This window comes from Arctopsyche grandis, chromosome 8 (assembly GCF_051622035.1).
Source record: "Arctopsyche grandis isolate Sample6627 chromosome 8, ASM5162203v2, whole genome shotgun sequence".
Lineage (NCBI taxonomy): Eukaryota > Metazoa > Arthropoda > Insecta > Trichoptera > Hydropsychidae > Arctopsyche > Arctopsyche grandis.
This window is the reverse complement of record NC_135362.1, coordinates 3,108,891-3,121,911: the sequence shown is the minus strand read 5'-3', so window position 1 is coordinate 3,121,911 and position 13,021 is coordinate 3,108,891. Positions and strand designations below refer to the sequence as shown.

Genomic DNA, 13,021 nt, shown 5'->3' with positions numbered 1-13,021 from the left:
GTGATTCCTATGTTTGAATAATAATGAAATAATAAGATCGTATGAATTGAGCTGGAAACCAAGAGCACTTGCATGCCGTACGATTCAGTGTAAATGCACCTTAAGTATTGTGTCAAAGTTATATATTAGCAAAAAATTTATAATTTGAAGTAACAAATACGTATATTGAATTTATTACTTAATATAAATGATCAGCTTTTATCAATAAATGGTCAGTAGCTTTTACGAAAATTTTGACCGTTCATTTACGTAATTGACCGATCAATAAACCGCTTGATGTTTTAAGTATCTTTTGACAGACTGTAGTCAAGCAGTCAGTGACCGATAACATAACTTACTGACAAAATAAATACAGGCCAATTGATTTCTAATCATCGAATTATTCAATGCTAAAATTAAATGCATATCAACCAGTTAAAATAGTGAAAATTACAACTTGGCGAAATTAAATTTAAACATTATTTATGTTTGTATAATTTTTTAAAAAAAATCTTAGATTTAATACAATTTCACAAATCGGAAAAGTACTACTTTTGGCTAAGAACAATCGATTTGATTATTTAAAGATTGATAACATTTTGCGTTTTTTAAATTGATTTTAATTTAGACAAATACTATTGTAATAATATCTAGTAAAATGTTGATTCAAATACACAATGCTAAATATGAATCTGTATAGAATTCAAATCAGGGCTGTGGAGGCTGAAACACGATTTCGAATCTGACTATTATTTTAAAAATGTAAAACGTGTATTTATATCCCATTAAGATGCTAAATATCGTCAATTTAACCTAAACTTGAGAAAAAGACAAATATAGAAGAAGCACTGTGCCTCAGATATGCATTGGTTATTAGTCGATCATTGAATCATCGATCACGAATATTCAATTAATAACTAAGATTGACTTAGTTATTAATTCAATATTTATTAATATACAAATGCATGCGAAATCTATGTCAAAGTCATTCAATTTTAATTTCAAATCCACCCAAAAAGCCGCGATTTAAGACAATATTTTTCATGCATTGCTTTACGCTCGTCACTACTTATTCTATATTTTAATTTGCAACTGTAACTAGCCATACATATGTTTATCTATTCACAAAAAAGCGTATTAATTAATAAATTAATAGTTAGATAAATTAAAAAATATATATTGCGTTAAAATATGCTTAGCGCGGCGCGCGTAGGTGTAGTGTACTCGTCGTATGCGGGGTCCAGTGGTTGCAAAAAAGTGGTTCGCGGCCCACTTTGTCGGCCCAGTGACAAAGGCGACTTCAACTGTCGCTGTTTTTGTCGCTATCGTGAAGGGCGACGACTCAACGTGAATTACTCTATCATATACTATTCTATATATTGCGAAAACATGCCTATAACGACCGAGCTCGTATACCGAATCGCATCGACACATCGAAGACATGTTCTCCTTTTGAGTGTATTTTTTCACAAACTTCAAATTAATTTATTCAATCATTCATATAATGCACATGCTAACGACGGGGTAATAATATTTAAAATGTTGGGAAGTTTTAAAACAAACACATCAAACGCTAAAAGAGCTTATTGTTTAATTTGTTATGTTCGATTGTAAATCATTTTGTTATGTGTTCAATAAATTACGTCAAAAGTTGAGATACGCACACGTTGTTTTACGACTCTGTGTTCAAATAGCGTGAAGAGGTATTCCCGTTTTTCTATATTAAAATCGCAGCCACAACTTTTATGCCAAATAAAACGCGGATCTATTATTATAAATCGAAGTAAAAACCAAACAAGTACATAATAATGGCGGTTCTTCGTAAGCGTTTTCGAAATGTTTAATAAAAATGGCATGCTCTTGTGATTATATATTTCATGCAATATGATTAACGATTGAAGCTAAAATACTCATGGACAGGGCCGGCTCAAAGGTGCAACAGACTAGGGGCGCCATAGCTAAGGGTCGCTGCTATTTGTTTGATTATAAAATTGAAAAAAAACAATGATTTTCTTTGAACTTATGAAACATTTTATATTCAAATTAATTTTTCTACTCGAAGTAACAATACATATAAAATATTATAATTTACGATTAACGCAAAAGGTCGACCGTCAAATATCAACGACTCGCGAATAAAACTTGTCAAACAGTAAACTGTCATCGATACAAATGGTTAGTTGGAATTGTATTTTAATAAAATACTACCGAAACGTGACGTTAACCGAAATATACAATATACCTATCAGGGATGGATTTGATTTACGAAATTAAATATCTTAGCCAATCATATTCGAATGAAGTCAGTCGATACAATTCTTCAATTCATTTTGATAAATATTATATAATATATTGAACAACAACCTGCCTATTTTGAATAAATATTTGTAAATTTATTTTTATGTTTTTTTTTCTTAATATATTTTCTCTTCAGCATGTATAAAATTTATTCTTTAAAAAAAATTAAGGACTGAAAACCACACTACTGTCTAGGAGTGCCATACACCCTCGAGCCGGGCCTGCGTATAGATAAAATACATATGTACGCTTTTGTAAAATTGAAAAGCTAAGATTGGCAATGCTTTAACGTTTGTTTTAGAGTGCATAAAATCAAGTAAAAATCTGACCATATATCAAAACTATGAAAGTAAATATTTATTACACAGTAAAAACGGTTTATATCTTCACTGAGCCGAAACAACACAGGATCTTACCTACGAATTATCATACGATATAAAAAAATTTGGAATGGATCCGAATTAAATTTCAAATGTTATGAATTTAAATCCTCACTATCCTCTACAGTACAACAACGATGTTTAGATACATTAAATAAATAGTAATAAATAGAGAAATATTAAATTTACCGTCTTTAGGTGGGCTGGCACAGTGTGGAGGATACGATCCGAGGTGATAGCTGGGGTAGTTCTGATGAACGGGTGGGAAATACCCCAGCGCACCCCTCGGACTCGGAAAACCCCCACCGTCAGGTTGCGAAGGTGGAAACTGATGGGGATGCTGGTAACCACCTTTGAATGGACCATACCCAGCCGCAGCAGCTGCCGCATGATGCTGCAGCTCGACGAAGGCAGACTTCGCCACGGGCAACCCTGGCGAGTCGTGCTGCCCTCCCGGAGGACCCTGATGATGCTGATGATGGTGGTCCATCGAAGACTCCGGCTGAGGGGTCCCCGGTGGGCCCCCGTCCGACGGGGGCCCGAACGGGTCCGCGAAGTTCAGCGTGGCCTGGCCGTGGTTTGCCACCGTTGAGAAATAACGGGCCCCCCCCGAAAACAACCCGCTAAATTCGCGCGAAAAGTGCTACTAAAATCACCATATAAAATAACTGAGGTGATGGATGAATACTTGAGACTTGGAATTGAATAGTGTAGGTATCACGCTGCGAGTGTTGAGAATCGGCGGTTTTTTCTACGATGGGGTCTGTCGCGGTCTACAATGTACATGATCGGCTTGAATACTATGTGTGTGTGCGTGTGGGGGGCGCACTATTATTTTTGATTATTAATTTAATTTATGAATCACAATTATCAATACTAATTATTATCACTTGCATTATTTGTATACGTTTAAAATTAGTTTTAATTGTTATTCCTATTTAAATTATCTATTTATATGTAAGTATCACAGACACAGTATGGAATTTAATTTAACTATATATTTATACGGTATGTAGAGATTTCGAGGTCTTCTACGAAGGATTCGATCTGAAATCAAAAACAAAAAATATATTAAAAAAAATAATCAAACACAATCTTAGCTTAATATTTTTATAATACATCAATTAATCAAGCACACTCGTCTAACAGATTTCTCCAAAGCGACGAGTGTGCTAAGATTAAGAAAGGGTAAATGAAATACAAGTATATGAAATAAAAGTAAGTACATGTAATACAAGTAAAATAAATAGAAGAAAAGAAAAATAAATAAATATGACAAAATAAATTCTTAAAAAGTTCTTCACTGATCAACTCAACCGTTCTAATTGGTCGCGACTTCCGTAACTTAGGAAGTGGTGCAGAAAATGACGATATATGTGAGAAAATGTCAATGGCACCATCCAGTGAATTTAAGAAACGGAGGCCACGAGGAACGGGAGAATTACTATAAGCCACAGTTCTAGCCAGAGTGTGATTAAATTATATTGATATTAAATTGAAAAAAGCATATAAAAACGATCGGATAAGAACCCAAACTTTGTCACACGACCAAATCGTTTCTGAAGTAAGAAGAGATTTGTAAAAACGACACTCATTTTAAAAAACGTTCTAAAAGTCATACTACATATTTTCATATTAAATGCCTTGAAGGCGCAGACACACTGAATTGTACGGCACGCTATGCCTAGGTCGACTACAAATGAGATAGGCGTATCCTCATGTCATTGTTAATTCGTACGTAAGTACATTAACCAGCGGCGTAGACTAGTTCAACATATTAGGTTTTTGAGCAGAGTGGTCACGGGTTTGAATCCCACTAGAGCCCCGCTGCTGGCCAGACCTTGTTTTGTGACTCCAGGTCGATCGTTTCTTATCAGAGTTTACCAATTTTTCTGATTTTCATTAAAACGGTTACAGTAAAATTGGCATCTCCTTTCCTATCTCTCTTGCTTATCTTAAGTTATTCAGCTTCTTGAGGTTTGCCAATTTGATTATAAATTGCTGCAAAAACTTTTCCATAGACGTCACTATAGATTTTTGTATGATTTCGGTTTGTATAAAATGTTTATGTATAGATATATTGATTGTATTGTATCTGTTTAAGTGCACTCGTCAAAATAAAATAAAATAAAAATTTCTTCTCAAATATAAGAATCACCGCTATCGATAAAATATCACCGAAAACAATCCAGGGGGTGAGTTTTGACCTGCGTGCCATAGCATAGATCAGGCGTGCTATCGTTTATCTAAAAATAAAGTAAAAAGCACGTGCCGTGTCTCAGTGTGTCAGCGCCCTTATTAAATTTTGCCTTTTTATACAATAAATAAAATTGTATTTGCATCAAATGTGTATAATCATAATACATATACAGATTTAAATCTTTTTTATTTAAATATTTGACATTTCATCGTATCAAAATTTGGTAGATTTTTGATGAAGTATTTCGAATAATCGCAAAAATAATTAATAAAATTTATTTTTATATTAAAATTTTCTTTTTTCTGTCAAATAAGTAAGCGACTTAAGTCAATTAATCTTATTTATATTTAAATTAATTTTTCTAATAATAATATAACCTTTGTACGAGTATGTAAAATATGGTCAAAAACTAAAAAAATTAATATGAAATCAAATTTTAATACGATAATTGAATTAAATAAAAACAGTCCAAAAACTGAAACGTCAATAAATCACAATACCTTTCAAGATAAATATTCAATTTACATCAAATCAACGTTGACATTTAAAGCGTAGAAAGTTTCGACAACGACCTTGCGATGGCGATCCAAATGGAGTCGAGCGATTTTACACAATTTTTCATCTCCATTTTAGGCAAGGCAAATCCTCGACTTCTCAGAACGTGACACATTTGTCCAACAATAGGTACTCAGATCCAACGATCGATCGCACTTCCTCGAACTACATACAACAATCGTACGATTCAACGAAGGCAATTCTTTGATCGCAGACCGCAAAATCTACCAAACGAAGGATTGCGGTCAAATTTTTAGGTTCAATATATACCCAAGTGTGTGTGTGTGTGTGTGTTCGTTTCTCGAAAAGGTCTCGTCTCATCGTCTCATCTCAAGCTCATATATTTTAACCCTGTAGATGTTCATCAACACCACTCCTCTCCACGTTCGTTATTAATACGTGGCGCCTTCACTTGGAAACGTTTAGGACCAATTTCGATGTGACACACCCACTCTGCAAGACAGTGGTTCGACACCTTTTGAAAGCAAACACATGCCCTTAGCTTGGAGGCTTTCAAAACTCTCAAAATTTCTATAAGTATAACGAATGATTCCTTATAAATCTATTATTTTTATTATAACTTGAATTGATTTGACGAATATGATCAATTTGTGACGAGCTTGCAAGAAAATATTCTCGAGATTAAGTAGTCTTTGGTAAAAAAGCACCAATAGATATGGTTTATACTGAAAATTATCTAAGCAAATGTAACAAATGACACGCTGGCTTAAGGTTATGTTAGATTAGACTTATTGTTTATAAAATTTATAATTCGTAATGACAAATGATTAGTTGAAAAATTGTACTTAAAGTATCAAATCGACCAAAAAAATACATATTAATTTAACAATAAAATACTCGATCACTATAATATTTTATAATATTATATATAAAATAGTGAATAAAATAAATTGTTCGCATTTAGTAAAAACATATGTATTTATGCGTGTTTTTGCATATTAAGTTAGCCTTATGAATTTGTATTAAAAGATGAATATAAACAGAACTATTAAAATCAATGCCTATTTTAATCATTTATTTACCTTCAAAGCCTAAATTTTAAGAGTTAATTTAAATTGAATATAAGAATTTAAATGAAGTGTAGAACGCTGTTTGCTCGGCATAGCGAGGAAAGATAGAAAACGGAATACTTGGGTGAGATGTATGACAAGGGTAGTTGATATCATAGAGAAAGCACAGAAATTTAAATGGTAAGCTAAATGGACGTATCAGTTAGCTATAAAATGGACAAAAGAAGTGCTGGAATGGTACCTCAGAGAATGTAAAAGGGTGAAAGGAAGATGAATAGTTGGGTTAGAAGTATGATAAAGGTAGTTGATATAATGGAGCAAGTACAGACATTTAAATGGTAATAGACGTATCAGTTAGCTATAAAAATGGACTAAAAAAGATCTGGAATGATACATTCGAGAATGTAAAAGGGTGAAAAGAAGGCCGCAAGGAATATGGATTTTTTGAAATTTGAATGGGGTGAAATGGATGAGAGTTATCCAATATAAAGACGTATGGAAGCGTGTTGGAGAGGTCTTCATCCAGCAGTGGATGGTAAAAAGCTTTAAATGTTGATGATATTCCATCAAACGTACAAATATGTTTTTAAAGTGTTTGATACAGATACACACACACATTTCTTAAGAATGGGATCAATATAATTTTGATATGAAAAACTTATTTCGGTGAAGGTTAAGTGCTTAAAAAAATATTCTAACGAGCTTATGATATTATAGTAAGAGTGCTGGAACGTATGTCAGTACATTTTTATATGCGAGAAAAAAATGTTAAAAATAATAAAAAATATACCTGTATTTATGCATTTGAAATAGATAATAAATAATAATATTATATACATATAAAAAATGTTGCACAATTCTGCGTGTGTGTCGGCAATACAAACTGGAAAAGCACGAAATTCATTCTTACGGTTCTGTTTGGCCGCCCCTCCCCCCGCACAGCCGCCGAAAGATCGTGAGGGTCAGTTTTTTCATATTCATTTGAAAAATTGTTTTTTTTTGTTTTGTTTTTGCCCGTCTCTCGACAAAAGTTAAATTAACCTTTTGTTGGGAGGCGACTTGCCGCCGCGAGGGTCGCCTAATTAATTAACCGGCAATGAATGATACTTAACGTCTCTGTCGATACTCACAGCAAGCTGAGTGGCTGCTATTGAATATCTATTTGTGTGTCTCTTTCATCGCGAATTTAATTGAATTTATTATACAAAAAAAAGATTAATTAATTTGAACAATCTTACCTTATTGTAAATTATCATTATTTACATACCATACAAGTCTTTTTGTTTGCTTGTCCACTATTCAAATATACATTTTGAATTTTGATCCACCAAATCTGCTTTACTCTCTCATAGTGATCTAAACCGTTAATATAATAAAAATAAGACTATTTCCGATATCGGGTAATTCAGACCAGCAGAATAGACTAGGTTTTAGCATAAAATGCTTTGAAAAAAGTATTCACACGTTCAAATCCCACTTGAATTCAGATCGATTGTTTCCAATCAGAGTTTGCCAATTTATCTGATTTTCATTGAAACGGTTCCAACAGATTGGCAACCTTACCCATTTTCTCGCAAATCTCAAGTTTTCAGCAATCTTGAATTTCGTTGAATTGTATAAAACACTGCAAATTTAACCATAGATGTCTCTGTGGATGTTAATTGATATGTATTTACTTAATAATATATATAATAATACATATCAATTAACTTATAATAATAATAATAATAGTATATTAATATATATTATGTATATCTATATTAATATATATTATTATTATTACTATTATTAATAATATATAAATACTTAATAGTATAATACTAATAATACATGTATCAAATGTACAATATTTTTCGTCAGAAAGGCGAATTGGGATTACCCGTTAGGCTTTTCTGGCATAAATTAAATATAAAAATAATAAAATTCAGATATTTATTATATAAACCAATGCAAGAACTGATTGAATATGTATCAAATGTACATATGTATGTATATATGTACCTAAACAGATAGCTTTGGCTTTAATTCTGCGTAAAAATCGTGGCGAATAAACTCAACTTTAATGAAGTTAAATTTAGATTTATTTTATTCAAAAGTGTGAGTGTTTATGTGTTATTTGCTTATTTATTTCATCTAATTGTCGAAACGATTCCTAAGAAATTGGGTCATACGTACGTTCATACATACATATATACGTATGACGTGTAAATTCAGTTTATATTTGTATATGTATGTAGGTAATCTGTCAAGGCACTATGGTGAAAATAAAATGTAAAAAAATACACATGTTGTGTTCATTTGTAGAATTATTTGAATTAACTTTGAATATAATAAATTACATACATTGTAAAAAAAACACGTTATAAAATTGAAGATAAATTAAAAGTATTGTAAACAGCGATCGTTTACCAAATTATTAACTTTTCGTCACCTTATGTATATTGTGTGATTTATTATAATTGGTTTCATTACGAAGCGTATGGTGAAAAAAAATCGCAATGTATCGATAATAATTAATTAGTGTAAAAAATCGATACGGTGCATTCAGAGGCGCGTAACCAACGAGCCGACCCTCGCGTTATTATTTAAACTGAATTAGTAGAAACCGTTTTTTTCAATGCGGAGCGGTTTTATTAATATTAATGATTTATTTGGAGTGAAATATAAATTTGGTACAATCCCAGTTATTATCCAATGTTTAAATCCAATAATCACCTTGTTAAATCCGTTATTAATCACTTACGGAGCGCGAGCCATAACTTAATTTGAACGAGGGGGGCTATTTTGTCTTCATTGATTTCAATTAAATTTATTTATTCATTTATTTGTACGACGGCGACCGCATGTGTGTGTTTTTGTATACACCGGTGATAATTCATCGGTCGGGAATGTGTTAGCGTAAACGATAAACGAATCTAACCAATCTAGATCTACTACATTTGCCATTTTTTTACACCAACCCTAGAGCTAAGCAATCGAGACGAAAATTGCACAAATCACACGCATCACACATCATGTCATAATATAATTTTATTATTTGTAAATTCGTTATTTTTAATTTAAGTTTACATTCATCGCATAAAAGTATATGAAACTGTTTATATAATGTACAATATCAATGTATTCACCTATAGTATTTTATTATCTCTATAACATTTTAAAATATAATAATAAATATATAATCAATCTCGAGCATCTTTAAATATGTAAATTGTTATTCAATGTATGCAACTTTTGCCCGTTTATTGTATAAAACTTTTTTCATTATTTACATATTATACATGTCTATGGTAATGCATATACATATTTATAACAGGCGTTGCTCGGGTTGATAAAAGTTGGAAAAAATCTTTCCAAATCGCGTATATAGTCTAAGTTACGTTAAATTTGGTGTTGCTAAGGATTTTCAAAGCAGACAAACACACATTCATTTAAAAATAAAAATGAACAAAAAATGCCTAAACAAAATTTGCTTTAGATAGTCGGCTCTAACCTTTTGGTTAAAAATAACATATGAATAAAAGCACATATTATGGATATTTAAAATAGCTGTAAACATGTTTTAGATCTTTTTTACACTAACATTAAAATAAAATAATCCTATAAATACTAACAAGAAAAATAATATGTACAATAGACAATGATCACTGGATTAGTAGCTATTAAAATAGAACTAAAATGTATTGCGAACATAATTTATGGACAGTAAAAAACTTTTATGTTGAAATTCATTTGAAATAAAATAGTGTAGTCGTACAAATTGTTGGCATTATTTTATGACCATCTATTTTATATTTTGCAAAACATTTAAAGTTTTAACAATCACACTGTTTTCATACTGTCGTAGTGAAAATTTCAGAAAAAAAAACGTATGTTTGATTAAGGCAACAATTTAAATCGACCATTTCAATAAATAATCAGTAACTTTTACAAAAATTTTGCGGTAATTAAGGGTCGGGTGATAATTAGGGCATCAATAAAATAATTGGCAACTGGGCAATTGCTGTATATTTTTCAATGAATTATTATACAATTCATGAACACTGCAAGTCATGCAAACGCCTTTTTCGTGGATTTATCTAAAATATAATCTCACTTGTAGTTTGAATGTTATATTACTAGACTTGGGGCAATTGCAAATAACAACAGACATTTCCCTCATTGTTTAAAACAAGAGAGAAAAAAGCTTTAAAAAACATTAGTGCCTCAATATTCTCTAGCCCAAGTGTAGTTATTACTTAATATCGGATGGTAACTAGGACATGAAAAAATGGTCACTTCAGGGGCTGAACTAGGCAATTGCTTTATATTTTTCAATGGGTTTTTATAATTTATAAAATTAAAATTAGTTTTTTTTAGCACGAAGGGTTATATTGATTGTAATTATTAGAAACAAATGGACATACTATGACTGCCGAATATTTACTATAAAACGCGACGACCATTTTCCCTTTGACTAGTTAACAGCACCAAAAGCGTGGACTAGTAGTTAGAATATTATATTATATAATATTCTAACTACTATGACCACTATGTTCGAAAGTATATATAATTTATATATACTTTCGAACATAGTGGTCATAGATTCGAATCTCACTGGTTGCTGCTGGCCAGACCTTGGTTTCCTACCAGAGTTTGCTAATTTGCATTGAAACAGATACAACAATTTTCGAGTTTTCAGCATCTCAAATTTCATTGTCAAAAATTAGTAAAAAAAATTATGCATATATGTCTCTATGATACTTTCTTAAAATTATTCTAAAAATTGTATATCGTTGTTTGTGATTGGCCAGAAAGACGCATTGGCGTTTATCTGTTAAGTCTTCCTGGTATATATGTATATATATATATATATATATACAGTACCGGTCAATGAAAGGTTTCCAGTCACTGAAACGGTGCAAAAGCAGGTTTAAAACCGGTTATGCGTCTGGAACACTTGTGCAAACAAACTTTTACGATGAAATGGGACCCCTTTATTTCATTTTTGTCTCAGTTGACCGTGGATTTCTGAAGCTTTAGCATCGTTTGAAGTGATTTCGCAAACAACATGCCGAACGCGAAACAATTGACGAAATCTAAAAAATCACTTATTTTAACTTTGGTAGCAGAAAAGTTTAGTTCTCGTTATATCACGGGAAAAATAGGATGCAGTCATACCTGTGTACTCAATTTTACTAAGAAATTTGGAAGTTCAGCGTCCCTGGAAAGGAAACAAGGGTCAGGAAAGGCCAGACAGACCAACTCGTCTTTTTAAATCGATCGATTTTTAAAACGACTTTGTCTACAAGACCGATTTAAAAGTGCTGTGAAAATTAGATCGGAGTTCATTGAAGCCACTGGAACAGAAATCAGCGTCGAAACTGTACGACGTCGGCTTCGAGAATTCGGTTTATTCTCGAGGATACCAGCGAAAAAACCATTTTTGACGAAAAAAGCACGTCTGCAACGACTTAATTGGGCCAAAAAGTATATCAATTGGACGGAATCAGACTGTAGACGTGTCATCTTCTCGGATTAAAGTAAATTTAATATGTTCGGGTCCGATGGAATCCACTTCGTTAGACGAAGATTAGGTGAACGTTTGAATGTCGACTGTATTCAGTCGACGGTCAAACATCCTCCAGGCCAAATGGTATGGGGGTGTTTTTCTTTCCATGGGATCAGTTCATTAGCCATTATTGATGGAACAGTGAACGCAGAAACGTATAAAAATATTTTGGAACAACACTTGTTTCCATCAATGGAAATGCACTACGCATGGGAATCCGAATGCATTTTCCAAGACGATTCTGCTCCATGTCACCGTTCCAAAACTGTGAGTAATATTTTTTTCTATTGCCAAGTATCCTAATTTAGAAATTAAATTAAAAATATATCATTATATTTGTTTGTAAAATTTTAGGTGAAGAATTTTATAGCGGAAAGTGGCATTACGCCCTTGGAATGGCTGGGTAACAGCCCAGATTTAAACCCAATTGAGAACCTGTGGGCTATAATGGGCTCTAAAATCAAAAATAAAAAGCCTTCTAATAAATTAGAATTGGTTAATACATTGAAAAATGTTTGGGATAATGAAATAACGGATGAGTTATTGCAAAATTTAATAAAATCGACGCCACGAAGGGTTAAGGCAGTATTAAAAAATAGGGGATAGCCAACCTATTATTAAACTCAACAAAATGTGATTTTCAGTTTTTTAATTAATAAGTTAGTTTTACGAAAAAAATTTTTTTCATTACCCTACCAAATCTTCCCATATATTACTGATTCCTAATAATTTGAATAGCACCTTAGTTTAATTTAAATTTCATTGTTTTGCTACTTAAATATGTGTCAAACATTATAAACTTCATTTTAATATACAAAAAAAATATATAAAAACATATACATAACATCTTAAAAAAGGAAATATTGATATTTTCAATCTGGAAACCTTTCATTGACCGGTACTGTATATATATGTATATATATATATATATATATATATATATACATATATATATATATATATATATATATATATATATATATATATATATATATATATATATATATATATATATATATATATATAT

General features: G+C 31.6%; 1 protein-coding gene across 2 annotated transcripts in view; it reads right to left on the bottom strand.

Annotated features, from left to right (window-relative positions):
- LOC143915320 (homeotic protein distal-less-like) overlaps window positions 1–13,021 on the bottom strand; it is a 111,275-nt gene that overhangs the window by 81,431 nt on the left and 16,823 nt on the right. For both annotated transcript variants that reach the window (XM_077435894.1, XM_077435895.1), the window contains exon 2: window positions 2,847–3,704. In XM_077435894.1, coding sequence (XP_077292020.1) covers window positions 2,847–3,147 — 301 coding nt within the window. In that variant the 5' untranslated portion in view covers window positions 3,148–3,704. The remainder of the gene's footprint in view (window positions 1–2,846; window positions 3,705–13,021) is intronic.